The 16,506-nt window shown below is 43.0% G+C and overlaps 1 protein-coding gene across 1 annotated transcript; it reads right to left on the bottom strand.

The window, feature by feature from the left end:
• Positions 1-76: 76 nt before the first annotated feature.
• LOC119134856 (acetylcholine receptor subunit alpha-like) lies at positions 77-7,718 on the bottom strand. The gene is made up of 10 exons (XM_037271993.1): positions 7,528-7,718; positions 4,131-4,273; positions 3,892-3,936; positions 2,547-2,656; positions 2,240-2,435; positions 1,908-2,145; positions 1,575-1,798; positions 1,293-1,407; positions 1,087-1,211; positions 77-822 (listed from the first exon to the last, which is right to left on the bottom strand). The coding sequence occupies exons 1-10, from the start codon at positions 7,580-7,582 to the stop codon at positions 694-696; spliced, it is 1,380 nt and encodes a 459-aa protein (XP_037127888.1). The 5' UTR covers positions 7,583-7,718; the 3' UTR covers positions 77-693.
• Positions 7,719-16,506: the final 8,788 nt, after the last annotated feature.

Below are 16,506 nucleotides of genomic sequence, written 5' to 3'. Positions count from 1 at the left end.
TGCCGTGGCTGCTGAAATGAAAGTTTCTCGGCTACAATGTGAGTACGCATGCTATCGTTTGAATCATTGTTTCACAGTAATTACAAGTTTATTTCCAACTTGCTCATGTACAATTTCAAAAATATATTAAAAACAACAACAATAATATGTGAGCTCAATATGAACTTCATTGGCAAACTGAGTTAAATCGAATCAATTGTGGCCGCACAATCAATCACGTTGCTGGCAAAACGCTCAGCAACAACGCAGCTTCAATTTTCTTATTGACAATCCATTTGTTCCTTTTTTATTGTTAGAGTATGACACAAATTGGTAGCCGGTTAGCATCTGTCAATCACATGGCAAACAGAAAATAATATTGTTTTTGAATATTTGCAAACATGTATAGTACTCAAGATTATGGATTAAAAAAAAAATACAATAACAAAAGCAACAAAATTCATTTCAAGTATGACCAGCGTAGATCGCAAGACGCGACGTTAGCCGTTAGCGCTGGGGTGTGCAAACTCCATCCCGGTGGCCATTTCGTGGACCGTGATTTGTTTTTTTGTTGGCCCACACAGCAATGACTTTACCATGATTGATAAAAAACATGAAAAATAACGTACTAAAAAAAAAACACTTCCTCATTGACACCTCCATCTCACAAACCCCAAATCAATCCAAAATGTCCGCTTTGATGGAGGAAGATGTTCACAGCGTGTTGAGCTCGATTAGTCGACCGGCGAATACGGCAAGCGTGCCGATGATGCATACGGCCATGAAGACGCACAGCAGGATGTGATCCAGAACCATGGCCACAAACTTCCACTCCTCGGACGCCTGCAACCATAGCAAAGATTTGGTGAAAAATACAAAATACTTCATGTTTGCCTGCCTTCTGGAATCCCCGTTGAGTTTAGTGTTTTCTTAGCGTAGCTTAGCATAAACCACAACCACAGTGTGGTAAAACAGTGTTCATTACTCAAAACACTTTATTTACATCATGGGCCACAAAGAGACAGTGACCCTCCTTAGCCAGAAGAGGGCGCTGTACCTATAGTACCGCAAATTATATCAACCTTAGTGGAGGTCTTTTGTTCTTACATTGTTGGACTCCTCGTCCGACTTCATGGTCTCTGCGATGTATTTGACGCCTTCGATGGCGCTGCGGACATCGGGGTTCTTGATGATGGGCGACTGGTAGGGGATGTTGGTGGGCGTGGGGTTACCTGAACCGCACAATCTTCGTGTCAAATCACCTTCCCCTTGGAATCGTCAACATTCAGTCAGTTACTCAAGTGTATTCTAACCCGAGATGTCGGAGATGTCCATGTCAGTGGGAAACAATCGCTTCTGACGAATCTCCTGGCTGGGACGCTTCATAGTGGAGAAGAACATCATGTTGGGGATTGTTTCGATGAAAACCTGGCAGGAGCAAAAGCAGCACAGAAGTCGATGAGGATGTCTTCAGACAGCACTTTTCCAGATTGAATCCGTAACGTTCAAGGCTAACGCTGTGCCCCTGAAAGAAGGAACACCAGCCAACACGATTTGAGTAAACGCGCTCACATCAGATGACCTCGCCGCCCTACCTTCCGAATCCAAGCAGGCATGGTGTGCGTGCTGGGCGAGCGGTGGTGCGTGTTAATGACAACGACGGTGATGATGATGGAGGCGATGACGAAGACCATGGTGAATAGCATGTACTTCCCGATGAGAGGCACCGCGCTGGACGTAGACGGGATGAGCTCCACGATGACCAACAGGAACACAGTGAGGGACAGCAGGACGGAGATGGACAGCGTCATCTTCTCGCCTGGAGAAAAAAATGCCCACGACTTCAATGCAGACTTGCACCCAACAAACTCCAATTGACTGCTGATCAAACCCTTCGTGTTCCTAAATATTGTCACATTTGCACACACCAGAGTCAGTGGGCAGATAAAAGACAAGGCCGGTGAGGAATGAGAAGAGCATGCAGGGGATGATGACGTTGACGATGTAGTAGAGCGGCAGGCGCAGCATCAAGAAGTGGTAGGTGATGTCCAGGTAGGGCGTGTCAGGACAGCACGTGTAGGAGACCCAGTGCTTCCAGCTTCGGTAGTCCTTTAGAACCCACTCTCCAGACTCCATGAAGTTGCTCAGGTCAGGACGATCGCTGTCCTACAAGTGTGCCAAAATACACTTAATTCACCTTTTGGTGCAAAATCTGCATGTTTAAGTTAAGTACTGTAAATCTGGAAATTGGAAAACTGACCGGGTTGATGACAACGAGCAAGCCGTCGTACGTCCACGTGCCGAGCTTCATGCTGCAGTTCTGCAGGTCAAAGGGGAAATGAAGGACGATGATCTCGCAGTAGCTCTTGAATATGGCGGGCGGGTTCCACGTGATCTTGCCGGTGTGCTCCAGCAAAACTTTAGTCTCGTGAATGATGGCAAAATCGCCGTCGGCGCTGGCAAAGATGACAGAAAGGACAAACATCAGAGCATTGCCCATCAGCTTCACCTAAATCTTTCTGTATTTTTCAGTATTTGACCTTATTCAACTCTCAAAATGTGTTTACTTGTTGTAAAGCACCAAGTCGGGCTTCCAAATGTCCAAGGAAGGGATTCGGATCTTCCTGATGCCACCGTAATCGTCAGGGTTCCAATTCAAGTTCACGTCTGTCCATTGCTACATGTCAAAGTGAAAAGATGTTGATCTTAAAGTGACACAAAAGCTTCATGAGTATCAAATGGACTCATGGTTATATGGTGGAATTCTTCATTTAAATTGACTGTTCAAATATTGTTTGTATCTCTTTTGGATATTACGTTTAAATGCAGTTATTAAAATTATTAAAAATATTTTTTTTATTTTATTTTGATATGTGAATACCAAAATTGAAATACAGCTCGATTTTCTCATTTGTTGTCTGGAAAGAGTAAGCATTTCCAGTACTGACCAGGAGATGGCGATAGCGTGGCGTTTGAAGACAATGTAGTGTTCTCTACTGATTCATCAGCATCCTAAATTTCACAACTAACTTGTAGAAATTTGTTGGTACCAATCTGTTAATGGAAAAAAACCCAATATAATTTGCTTTGATTAAAATGAGATATTGTGACACCTATTGGCCAATTGGTGTAAATGCACGCATCAAAGTGTGCACGCAGGCTGTTCGTGAACGAGCCCGCTTGATTGAGCATTGCAACAGCTGGTTAGAAGAAAAAGTTTGATGGGGAAACTTTGTCAACCATACCTGCAGTTAGTTTGTTGTGCAACGTCAGTTTATGATTTATAATGAATATTTACATTTTACAAACGTGGTTTTTTTTGTAGTGAGTAGATCTTTGTGACTTGGTCCCCCCTGTTGTAGATTATATATCGCGTACATGCACATCTTAAACGAAGCAAGCGGAAACTTGGAAAGAAAGAAAATGGCACGCAGGCTGAAGTCATCTAAAAGTAAGTCAAACAAATCTTTTGTTTCTGTGTGCAAGCGTTGGTCTTCACTTTGATTGTGGCATTAACTGTTGGAAAGAAAATTAAGGCTCGTATTTTTAATCGCAATTTGTTGCCAAAATAATCTTTTTAGCTTCCAACTTGGGAACCCCCCCAAAAGCTCCTTTTATAGCAATGGTAAAGTTGTCAATGGCCTGGACAGTGATACAGGAATAAGATTGCATTTTCTCCTTTGCTGGTAATGTGCTATAAAGAGACTGACAAGGATGAAATAGAGAATCAAATGTTTTTTTTTTTTCAATTTTAATTGCTGCCTCTAAGCGTAACATCCATGACCAAAAGAGAGACAGGTTAAATATTTTAGCAAAGTGATGTCGTCTGAAAACAATTCTGTTGTGAAACAATTGATACTATAAAATAATTGGAATCAAAAGAACTATTTTTCAAAGAATGGGCTTGCTTACTTGTCTAAGACGAACGTTACTGGTCACAATCTGGTTGACTTCATCCTGAAGGACAGAAATGGAAATTGAAATGTATTCATTATTTTGACGTTGACCTTTTGTAGCCAAAGAATGGAATGAAATTCACGTCCTGAAGTTATTGAGTTGGAAATTTGTCAATAATCTAAGACCAGTTTATCTTATAATTGCACAAGTTTGATTCCCAATTTCTAAAATTTGGGGGCGACTTCCTTACTTACCACGTCGATGAGCTGGATGAGCTGCAGCCCCACCGTGACCACCACCGCTTCGCTAAAATGGTTGACTGGGCGCACCACCTTGTTGTAGCCGTCGAATAAATGATTCACCAGACGCGTCTCGTCCTCCGAGCACAGCGCCCGACCTGCGACACCAACCTCAGTGTGACATGACTGACAAAAAAAATTCTGAATATCTTCACCAACATTTATTTTCTCTCATAGAAAACACAAATGAAAACTGCAATATTGCAAATTTTGTGTACTGGCCATCTGGTGGCATCTCGGTATGTTGAAGTGAGTTGGAGTTCAAACATGGATGCCACCTTGTCATCATAGATGCTATTTTGGGCTCACGTTATAGCGCCTGATCTGACTAATGTTCAAGTCCCTGACTAATGTTAGTAATGTTAGTCCCGTCAAATGCCGGAACCGCCAAATAACCCCCCCACCCCCCTTTGCTCAGCTTCCCATCCGCAATCCGAGACCCCCACGGCTCGGAATACAGGAAGAGTGGGGAATTATCATGACAGACGTGCCGAAACAGGCGCATACTGATGGATTCAGTTGGGATCAACAAGAGGCCGGCCGGCCTTTGTTATCGCGGCGATGGAGAAGAGAACTTAATGCGAGCACTAAGAGGCTGCATATGATGAGGCAGCATGTGGCTCATTGCCAGTGATTTAAGTATATTTTCAGAAGTGCTCCATTCATTTCAGAGGTAAATCAAGATGGGCAATTTTGGAAACTTTTCATGGGAAGTTTTTAGTAAGTGGGGCTATCCTTGCCCATAAAACACAAAAGAATGGATCATGAAGCTGTTTAGTAGCAAACTTGTGTGTGTGTTATTTGTGGAATCAGCTGCTGGCGCACACGTGCACACACATTTGCTGTGTTGTCTACTCTCGAATGTTTTCCAGAAAGACGGAGATACTTGTTATTCTGTCTGTCATGGTGGCTGTTTTTGATGTGGCCGCCCACCAAAATAGAAAAGGGGGCGTGACCCTTCGTGCACTTGCAGTTGTCAATCAACAATTGGCCTCCACTCACATTCCGGACAGATTCCAAGTAAAATGGCACATGGAGGTTTTTCTGACACTTCTATTCCTGGTGTTTAAAATGTTGTGAAATTGTTACCTGGGCGTAGGACAATAGCCATTGGGTTGCTAGCCAGTCGCATTATGCTAAAACCATTTTGTGTGGTAACTGCTCACCCCTCCCCTCTCGGTTTACCTGAGAAGAAAAAAAGCAGCCTCCTGATTGGCTTAAGTTTATATCACTGAATCTTTTTGTTCACTTTTTCTCCTGGAGATCTTTTGCGTCGATGCTGCAGCAATGTGCTCGGTATGTCAACACCATCTCGTTGCTCATAATACAACACAGCGGTGCAATTTTATTGGAGCATAAAACAACCTTTATAGTCCCGAACAGACAGGCCTCATAGAGTATGGGTGCAATTGACAATAGCTGAATAGATTATTAATTACTTTTACATAGTTAAGCACGTGTTTAGGATGAACTATTGGGCCGTAAATATTATTGATCACATAAGAGAGCCTGCAAGGGGAACGTCACCTGAGAACAATCAAGCGGGCAGAATCATGCAATTTGATGTATGCGTTGGTAACGGCCAGCTAGTAAATATTGTTTGGAGCGCACGGCCGACCGGCCGACAATAAAACAAAAAGGCCGTCCGGTGATTTAGCAACTTTTACGGCGTCTTTATCCGCTCGTTGGTGGCAAGAAACACCCGGCGTCCATTTTTCACGCAGCCGGCCCTGCGCGCTGAATCGGAAAATGTGGATGTCATTAATTACGCTTGCCTTGAACGCTTGGGGCACTTGAATAATACCCGTGGAGTACATAATACTGAGATGCTAACCACAGAAGGAAAAATTGGGAATTGATTAAAAACCGCCTCTTAGTAGCCTCATGCTAACCCGCCTTTTCACCTTTCCTACCTCTTACGCTTGACCCCAATTAAGCCACGCCCCCTAAAACAATAGAAAAATGGATCTGCTGAAAACACAATATTCCACAATATTCGTATGTTATGATGTTTTCCCGTTAATAGTACCGTAATTTTCGGACTATAAGTCGCGGTTTTTTTTCATAGTTTGGGTGGGGGGGCGACTTATACTCAGGAGCGATTTATATACATATATATGGGTTTTTTTCACTTTTTTGGGCATTTTATGGCTGGTGCGACTTATACTCCGGTGCGACTTATAGTCCGAAAATTACGGTAGTTAATTTCGTTTTTACACTTTAATATCTGTGAACAGAACTAGAGAGCGACGTCAAACACAGCACGTCCTCTATTATTTTCCGTGGTGAGGATTTTTACAGCTTCCGAGTCCCCCTTGCGTCCTTGTCCAAAGTGACTAAACGTCCGCCTTTTCCCGCCTTGTAAATCAGCGTGCGGCGGAGGACACCTGCTGCCCTGCCCTGCCTGACGAAATGCCTCAAATATGAACATGGGCGAGAATGCTGACAATGCGGAGCTGTCGCTTTTAGGGAATCTCAAGGACGATGAGGAGGGGAACTCACTTGTGCGGAAAACAACAGGTTCAGCTTCCATTCTGTTGAGACACATGCTAGTAAATCTAAATGAGGATTCTGACCAATTTTAGAAGACTAGTAGCAGGAGTGGTACCTTGACGAGTTTTTTATATGAGCCACAGTTCAGCTGATTGTGAATAAAACATACATAAAACAAAGAGGATTACACATACCGTAATTTTCGGACTATAAGTCGCACCGGAGTATAAGTCGCACCAGCCATAAAATGCCCAAAAAAGTGAAAAACCCCCATATATATGTATATAAATCGCTCCTGAGTATAAGTCGCCCCCCCACCCAAACTATGAAAAACAAAACGCGACTTATAGTCCGAAAATTACGGTATTTGTTTTGAATTCCACTAGCACAATGCTAACATATTATGAGAAATTGCATTGACGGGCTAATGAATAACATCACTGTGGCGCTTTGAACGTCTGATTTTTAAACACAAATGGTGCAGCAGCACATGTAGGTAAACAAAATGGAGTCATTATGTACCTGCTGCAAAAAAAAGAGTTGGATTACTTTACTTCCCTGCAACAGAGTAGTTGTGAAATCTTGGTTTGTCTGTATAAAAACTCCTACTGTCCGGGCCAGCAGTGAGTTAATCCTGATGTGCTGTGAACTGTTTAATTTCTTTCCATTCTTTTTAATGATGTCATTCCTGAATGTTACTTTTAAAAAAGTATACAATTATGCAGTGCTATTTCTGCTCTTTAAAAAAAAAAAGAAATAATATTGTATGACAAATGAGATTCCTTCAAAGTGCCTGTAATGGATCCAGGCCCCTCTCGGAGATGGGACTGACATTTCACATGCTCATTCGTGCACTCACCAGCCATTGCGCAGACGATCCAGAACAGCAGCGTGTCAAAGTTCGACAGCTTCATATCAGAGTTAGACACAAAACCTAGATAAAAGCGGAGGTGAAACGCTCGCCTCCCGTCGGCCTCCAGGCGACTAAAGTGAAGCCGCAGGAGAAGACAGGAAGGCAGCTCTGGTTTCCAAGTCCACCCCCCGCAAACCCGCCGGGACAGCATACACACCTCACAGCATGCTTGGGGACAGCTGGGAGAGTGTGTGTGTGTCTTCTCAGTTTCAAATTTGGGTTTCAAACCACTGTTAAGGTTTGAAAGTTGATTTTCAAGAGAAATTCAGGGTTTCAAAGTACTGCTTTTCAGACGAGGTTAGGGTTTCAAAGTAAGGATAGCTCAGTGGGTCGGGAAAACAAACAAAAACAAAAATTATATTCATTTCATGTCTGGACAGGTAAAAATGTGGGGGGAAAATTCTCGGGTATATCGGGAAATACTCAAAAATTGATTATCTGGCCTGGCATCTGGGGGTTCTAAAAATATTTATCTATTTCCGCTGGTGTTTTAAACTTGGCTTTCAAATGAGCTTTTCAAGTCAGGGTTAATGTTTCAAACGTTGGTTTTAATGACCAATTAGGGTTTTGACTCAAGATTTCGAAACACTTTTGAGTTTGCAAACAAGACGTGGAATGTTCAATTCAACAATGTGATTCTTTACAGTGCAAGTGATGTCATCATTCTGTTGTGTGTGTTTTAGCAGCACGCATCATGTGGACAACAGACTGGGCAACACAACACAGACCGATGATGTGATGGATGACAGACGCGGAGGCAGACAGGAGGACAGCTGAAGGCTCACACTGCAGGAATGCAAGGCATGTGTACACACTCATGCGCACACTGTCAGAAAAGTGAACATCGAACAACGGAATAGTTCCACCCAGTCACCGCTTTGCTTGCGTACCATATGTGCTGCGTTTAAAAATAACATTTGGCTCATCTCACTGGGTAGATGACAGATGGATTGATACTTCATTCAACCCGTGAGTGGAAATGATGAAAATGCATGATGGCCATTTATCTTAACCTCACTTACTTTTTGGGAATTATTTGAGTTCTAATGCAAATATGAATTCAAAGTGTGTGGATTTTTGCCATTTTCAACTTCAGTTCTTTAAATATGTCAATTTTTACATTTTAATTGAAGATGCAGTGACCGTCTTTAAAAAGCCTACTTTTAGCATAAAGTAGAAAACGTATAAAATTTTTTTTAGTGTTTAAAACCTGTACATTTTGTAAGCAAACTGAATTTCGAAGGGTTGATTTGATTTTCCAACAAGCTTGAACGCCAGACTCCCGACATTCCAACTACTGCCACTAGGTGTCAGTGCAGCACTGTAAAAGCACACCATACAACCAATCTTGGGACTTGACTGGCGACTTAACCAAACAAATCACGCCACCCCATAGTAAGACCACCATCACTGCCCACCACTAGCAACACCCTTGAGTGTGTATTTTGTAACCAAACACACCTTTTACATCTCTTTCATCGCACTCTCCTAAAATAGAAACACCGCGCATCCCCTTTCTCGAGTCCCCCAAGAGTCACCCAACTTGTAATATCCGCACCGATTATACCACAACGCATATTTAAATTCTCCCCATTGTGACTTAGAATATTTCCTCCTAGTCCTTCAATACATCTGTAATATATTGCTGATAATATCAGTCCATTTTGTTCCTTGGCGGCGGCGGCCCCCTCTGACACGGCAGATGCATATCTGCTAGAAGTTCATTTTAACTTTCCTCTGCTGACAGGGGAACTTTCATTATGGTGTGTGTGTGTGTGTGTGGGTGGGGGGGGGGGGGGGGGGGGGGGGGTGACGCAACAAAGCTTCCGAGTGTACAAAGCAAAGATGAGGACTTGACTTGATTCTTGCTTGCCTTGCTCAAGACAGAATGGCTTAGGTTTGACTTGAGTGTCAAAATAGGCTTGCCAAATTCCGGGAATTGTATGACTCAAAGACCCGAGAACCCAAAGAAAATTCTCGAGATGTGACACTTGTCGTAAAGTTCTGCCTTTTATGGGACAAACACGCCTAATTGAACGCGCCTGCTGGCTGACTGGAAGGAAGCAAGAAGATAATCAGACACAGATGATGTCCTCTGACCTAGACAACATTTGATTTTGAGAAGCGCTTTAGTGCATCACGAGGGTTTAATTCCTCCGTTTGTTGACAGGAGGAAGAAACCTCCTGCCGTGTACACGAAATTAGATTACACACAAAATGCAGATTCTTGTAATTATGACTCAAATGTGAGAGCACTGAGGCAGATGAAAAGATGATGAAAAACGGCTTCCACTAAGAGCAATTGGCGGGGGGAAAAAAATAGAGGTTTTAAGTACAGTATTTTTGCACATTTGGTGAAGATGTGCTGAGTAAATTATTAGTGAATGATATGAACAGAATGATACAATTCTGTTTCCAAATACAATTACCAGAGGGTGCTCCTTTCATTATTTATTGCGAGCCTCGTTTTTTTTATTGGTGGATTCCTAGGTTATGTTTTCAAAAAAAGGTTTGGGTTTCAAGACTTAAGGGCACAGCAATGTACCGCCCTAAAACCTCAAAGCTCCTCGCAATGTTTTCATGTTGCTGCGTCCTTCCCGGCAACAACATAAATCATCATGTCGTCTTCTTAAGACCTAAATGCAGCTTTGTGTTGTCCTCTCTTGTCCTCACAAGTCATTTGTAAAGACGATAATATCAGCATGTCTCTCATTCTGGAACATTCCCACAGATTGAAATTTTTTTTTTGAACGTCACAAGCAGAAGAAAAGTTGTCACATTTTCCACCCACGTGATGAAATGTCATTTCTTTTAGGTAGCTTATGTGCAGCATTTTTTTTTTTTTGTTCTCGCTTGAGCTTCTCTCTCTCAAAAAGGAACATCTCCGACGGCGACGATTCCCAACACAGACGTCCCCCTGGAGGCGCTCCAGGTGAGGAGACGATTACTCGCGTCCCTTAATGATAAGCGTCCTTGAATATTTTAATGAGGATTCTGGGTTATACGATTCTATATTTACTAAGCCTTTTAATTTACCTACATCCACAAGGTGCACCTCCCCGATGGATTAAAATGAACATTTGGGTGAGAGCTTCAAACTGAGGAAGACACTGCGTACAGTATATTGGAGTGGTGAAGCAGCATGTGGCTCTTTGAAGGTTATCCTGTTTATGTAGAGGAGAAAAATATTTTTATTTTAGTCAGAAGAACCTATGCTGCTTCATGGAGATAGTTGGCCATTTTGGGTTGAAGATGCCGGTTATACATGATTTTGACCATCCCCTTGCACTGACAGAGTTAGAAGGGGGCCTGTGGGGGCACTGACCCCCCCCCCCCCCCCCCATCCCAGTTACCAGGCCAGACTTGGATGTTTTCAAAATTTTCTGGGTATTTTTTTCAGCATTTTCCACTTGTCTCATAGGCAATACATTCTGAATCAGTGGTTTTCATACAATTATTTGGCTTTGTAAAAAAATAATAACCATTTTTTGAAAGCCCTTTGACATGCACCAGACAGGCCGCCAGATGCCACCCCCCCACCTTAGTACCAAGGTACCAAGCTGACCTTGTTTTGAATAATTCCATTGTCCTTTAGTTTTCCCTAAGAAAGGAAAATAATTAAAATTAGCTTTTTTTTTTGTGAAGAATCAGAGTTTGTATTTTCAGCGCCAAATGAGGACAAGTGATCATAAATTAATGTCTCCTTTAACCTTCTCATAGTGGAAAAATGAATTCATAACACTTCCGGCAACATGGTACGGTGTTGCCAATTTGGGCTGGAGCTTGTGTTTTCTAAAACATGTTTGACTTGACTGTTTTTTTCATACACTCGGAAGCAGCAGTGATGCGACGTGATGAAAGCAGACAGTTATGACAGGCAAACAAAAGGTGGCAGACTGGGGAGTAGCTGCACTAAAGAAGATACTCCGGAAAAAGCGAGCGAGTTGTGGAAGCAGTGGTTTGTGACACGGATGCGTTGTGATCGTCTTCGCCGCCTCGTCCCGTCTTTCCCCAGGGGGGCTTCGCATGTCTCTTTGTTGATCTATTTCGGTCGGCGCGGCGCTGAGAAATGACGATTTGGCAGCGCGAGAGACAAGACGGGCTCGGGTAGATCAATAACCTCATCAAGCCTCCGCTCACGTTCAACATATCGTGTCACTGAGCTCTGTCCAAATGTCATGGCTTCACTAACTTCCCTGGATCGATATTACATTATATGAAAGGCAAGGCGCATGGAGTAAATACAGCGGCGCCTCGACCTAAAAGTCATCCCGTAAACACGTCGCAATTCAAAATACTACTTTGGTCTCGCGCGTTCTGCTCGGGTGTAATTCCACTATTAACCACTAGATGGCGGTACACCTATTTAGTTTGAGTGTGCTGCCTAACTGAAAACAAGGCTAACAAACTACTTAGTGTGGGTGTATGCCTTAAACGACCTTGAGGAGTTTGATGTGTGTGTTCCACCTCCGCTCCCCCCATCCTCCCGCGGCAAGCATAATTTCACCATAATTCCCCCCGATCGGCATTAGAGATGCGAGCCGGGTCGCTTCGCTTGACCCGAGCTGTCAGCCGAGCAGCGTGTGACCAAAGAACAAGAGGGGGAAAAAAAATCGATCTTTTCAACATGAGGGGAGAACGAGCACAAAGTAAAATAAAAGTGAAAATTTGACAACCCCGAGGTGAGGAAGAACAACGGCGGCTCGTCTAACCTCGGAGTCGTATTTACCAAAGCGTGAGCAAGACGGGGGAGGAGGAGGCGAGCTCTGATAAAACGATGTTTACGTTTGGAATAAGCTCAGCGGAGACGGCAAACAGACGACGTGTGTAATCTTCACAAAGAGGAAGTTGAGTTTCTAGACGAGCCCAAGATAGAAAAATGGCAACGGCTGTAATTGAAAACAACAAACATCAAAGTCATATCAGAAGGAAATGCGCATTCGGACTGGGAGAAAGAAGTCTGCTTTTCCAAAGATGAAAATGCTTATATTTGATGAGCGCGGTTTGAGAGGTGGACTGAAGTCTCCAAAAGATTCGTGATTGCCTACAAATGCCACAAGATGGCGCCAAAGCACTTTTTCTATTAGACAAGGCTATGGCCTAAATATCTCCTTCCTTCAGTTAGACTTAGTTCCTTAAGGGAACTTTGGGAGCTTAAGATCAGGGGATGCTTTGAGAATAATTGTCAATTTTTGTCTATGTGAAGCCCTTTGAGACTGCTTGTGATTTAGGGCTATACAAATAAACTTGACTTGACTTAAGCACAATGGTGTCGAGATACTACATCTGTCTGTCTGTCCTTCCATGTTTATTTATTATGTAATTATTTACGTTTGTTAGTAGTATTTTTTTCGTGGTGTATGTTTTGCGTTGGATCTTGTATCCAACACTTTGTTACAGCTGCGGTTGTCTTTTAACGAAGGTGACTAGTGTTGAGTATAAGATATCAATATTTCATGTGGTAAAATAATTGACAGTCATTATATCATCCATTCCAGATCGTAAAAACCACAAGTGAGAGTGATGCCATTCATTTTGCGTATGTATCGGCGACTGTTGCTCTCCATTATTATTTTTTTATAATGTAAACTTGTAAAAATGCTCAAACTGTCCCAATTACTGGTACGGTATGCGTGCGCCTCAAATTTGGGGCATTTCTATCACGAGATTCTCTTCAATTTGTGCTTGCTCTTTTCCACCCATTTTTTTTTTTAGATTCCCCTGACGCCCAAACTGTTTAGTGACACATCTGCGGTGTCAGGTTACCCGCTCCACCTTCTGCACACGATTACAATGCACATGAAGCTCCTGCTCGGCAAACAAATGCGGCGTGATAAAACATCCCGCTTGAATCAAGACTGATTCTTGTGATGTCGAACGGAACGTGACGAGGATTCAGATTTTTTTTTCTCGCGCATTCAGGTCAAGTTTGTTCAATTTGGTTGGCTCGCTTCTCCTAATTTGTCTCTGGGCTGAAAGGAGCAGAATGAGAAAATGCTAGTTTATATTTTAAATCGGCGAGGGAGAGTAAAACAACACCAAATTAACAGGCAGATGAAAAAAAAAAAAAAATCTTTTTTATAAAATATGTTCCCTAAAATATATTTAAAAAATAAAATGCAGTTTAGAATGGAATACAATGAGTGTCTGATGAAGATGAAGTTGCTAGGTGATAAACATCAGGATTATTATTATTTTTTTGCACCGGCTTTGCCGATCCTGTTAAAGCTACAAATAAAATCCATCACTTTTAGAGGATGACGATTAATCCGACCGACCGCATTATTCTCCAAAAGCAGTGTTTTCTCAGAGGCGGAATTACAATGTCCTGGCTTTGACTGTCATGTTGTGGAGATCAAACAATCAAAGCCCAATCAGGGCGACAACAGACTCGCGAGCGACTGTCATGCTCCCTCCATCTGGTGCAGGCCAACCGTGTCACCGCAGTAATAGTGTACACCGGAGAATCACTTTTTTTTTTTTTTTTTCTCTCCCCAGTCACGGATCACAAGGAATTCTACCTTCCGGTGGCTTTGAAACATGCGTTAGCACAACAGGTTGTTTGGCATCAAATTTTAAAATGCTAATTTTAGTGACAATCTATTTGGTTGTTTTCAGATTCTTGAATGGGGACATATATCTTTCTATTGTGACAGAAGGCTATAGAATTGTGATTGAAAGTTGAGAAGTTGGTGAAGGCATCTATCTCCTGCTGTCTACTTCTCTCTTCTATCTGTCTTGCGTGTCCATCCCTCATCTCATTTCATCTCCTCTTGCCTCTCGGCTCCGCTCGTCGTCCGCTCTAATGTAGCTGTCACTCATGCTGTCGCTGGCTTTCCAAAGGCTTCATTTCCTGCTGGGGATTCCATTAGCCCCCACTCTCACCTGCTGAATTACCAGCCTCTCCTCGTCGTACGTCTGGAGACGTGGAGGTGGACGCCATCGGTGGTGACACCGGCATTGTGGTGCGCCGTGCCCTCCATTCCGCCCTAATTAACATGCACGTCTGACTTCTTGGTCACTGTTTGAGATTTGTATTCATGGTATTCATTTCCACGTCAACTTTGAACTGGAGAGACCCGCTCCTCCTGCCAAGTTCCTTTCACCTTCCAGTTGCTTGCTTACCTTTGACTCCCCTGGATGACCTACGTCAATCTATCTCCTTCAAAACAAAATGGCGGAACCAATCCTAGAATTGATTTTCGTGACTGGCACCTTGGGGGCAGTGCCCCTCAGCCCGTCTAGTTTAAGATCAGGGGATGTTTGAGAATATTTGTCAATTTTCGCACATGTCCTGAGTGTTGTTAGTCACCTAAATGTTGAACAGAGGCTGAGATGTACCGAAGTCAAATTCCTTGTTTGGCACGCTCAAACATGGCCAATAAAAAATCTTGAATCTTGAAACATGGATAAACAACATTTTCAACCCAAAATGGCCGACTATCTGCAATCAGGAGTGTCAAGCTCAATTTTGTCATGGGCCGCATCGTTGTCTTTCGGCGTGAACGTCTCTTATTATATATAGTATAGGCTACACAACAAACTGATGAATAACTAGTTTTGAAATCAGAGATGAGTAAAAACTTCACATTTTTAAAAGATGAATGGTAATAAAAAAATGCGAGCAACATCTCTATTTCTTTGCAATTTTAGTATTGACACAAAGTTGATGCACAATTTTTCTTTGCGGGCCAAATATGACCTGCAGGCCTGAGTTTGACACCGCGGATCTACGTGATGTAGCATCAGTTCTTAATGAACTCTCTTGTCATGGCGGACACTTTTTGTTTGCGTCACAGTGACTGATTTGCTTTTCTCCGACTTGTTGCTCCGTCCGTATGATTGGGCTTTGATGCATCAGCTTTGTACAAATCAAGAGCAGAAAGGGCACCCCGGGGAGCCGTTTAGTTGTGTTTTACTTGTTTTTTTCCTCTGCTTAATGGCGCTCTGGGTTATTGCAGCAATTCTTTCTCTCTGAGAGCAATCGAGAGTGGGAGGGAGGCTTGGCTTGTTGGCGCTCAGGCCGTCCTTGAGAACTTTTCCTCACAGGCTCCATCATGCGCAGGCAGGCTCTACAGTCACACTTGATGTGTTTCTCCTCAAGCACTTTGCTGATTGTTACACTTGATGATTAGCTTTTTATAACCGCCAAAAATAGAGTAATGCTCCGATGATGGCCTTCAGTGGCCATTTTGACAAGGATAAGCTTTCAAAAGCATGATTGGCAGGTTTTAGGGATGTTTTTGAGTACAAATAAACATCACTGTAATTCAAGGAACTCAATAGTTTTGTGCCACAGTAACTTTTTGAGAAAGGTTAAGACTTGCATATGTGTGACTTACCTTTGGAAAATAACGTTTGTTGTGTCTGCTGCTTGTAATTGATCACCATCCAAGTAGCTATCAGCGCGTTTGCATTATGATTACCCGACGGCCGCCGCTGCCGTCATTCTATTATTCATGAGCGTGATTACGCGGGAGCAGATTACACGCTGACCCCATTGCCTTTGCTTTACCTCAGCTGTAATTTGGAAGCGGCAGGCAGGCAGGCAGGCAGGCAGAGATGCCACGAAAAAGACGGAAGCTCTCCCCGTGCCATCAATCTCGCCCATGTGCAATAATAGCTCGGGATGGAACGGGCCGGCCCCTCTAACGACGTCCCCCAGTATAGTTTTAAAAGACGTGACGGAAATGCTCATCTCGGATACTGTTTGACTCGCCGTTCACCATTCTTGACATACGACGGCCGTAACGATTGCCTAACTTTCACCCTGAAATTTGAAGAACTTGTTCTAAAGTCATCTGAAATTAAAAAAGTCCAGTCATCACAAATTTGGATTTTACTTCCCACCACTGTTTCGATGTCCATCTGCTCAATAGGAAAGCATTCTGCTCAGCTAAAATTTGTCCTCTTCCTCTTTCTACA

This window comes from Syngnathus acus, chromosome 15 (genome assembly GCF_901709675.1).
Source record: "Syngnathus acus chromosome 15, fSynAcu1.2, whole genome shotgun sequence".
In the NCBI taxonomy this organism is placed as follows: Eukaryota; Metazoa; Chordata; class Actinopteri; order Syngnathiformes; family Syngnathidae; genus Syngnathus; species Syngnathus acus.
This window is presented reverse-complemented; position numbering and strand designations above follow the sequence as displayed.

What these genes read in the sequence shown, in the direction of transcription:
- LOC119134856 (XM_037271993.1), bottom strand. Translation starts at nt 7,582, where the DNA reads ATGAAGCTGTCGAACTTTGACACGCTGCTGTTCTGGATCGTCTGCGCA. An exon ending in TGCTCGTTGTCATCAACCCG is followed by an intron (nt 2,146 to 2,239) that starts GTCAGTTTTCCA and finishes GCACACTTGTAG; the next exon opens with GACAGCGATCGTCCTGACCT. An exon ending in GGACATCTCCGACATCTCGG is followed by an intron (nt 1,212 to 1,292) that starts GTTAGAATACAC and finishes TGTGCGGTTCAG; the next exon opens with GTAACCCCACGCCCACCAAC.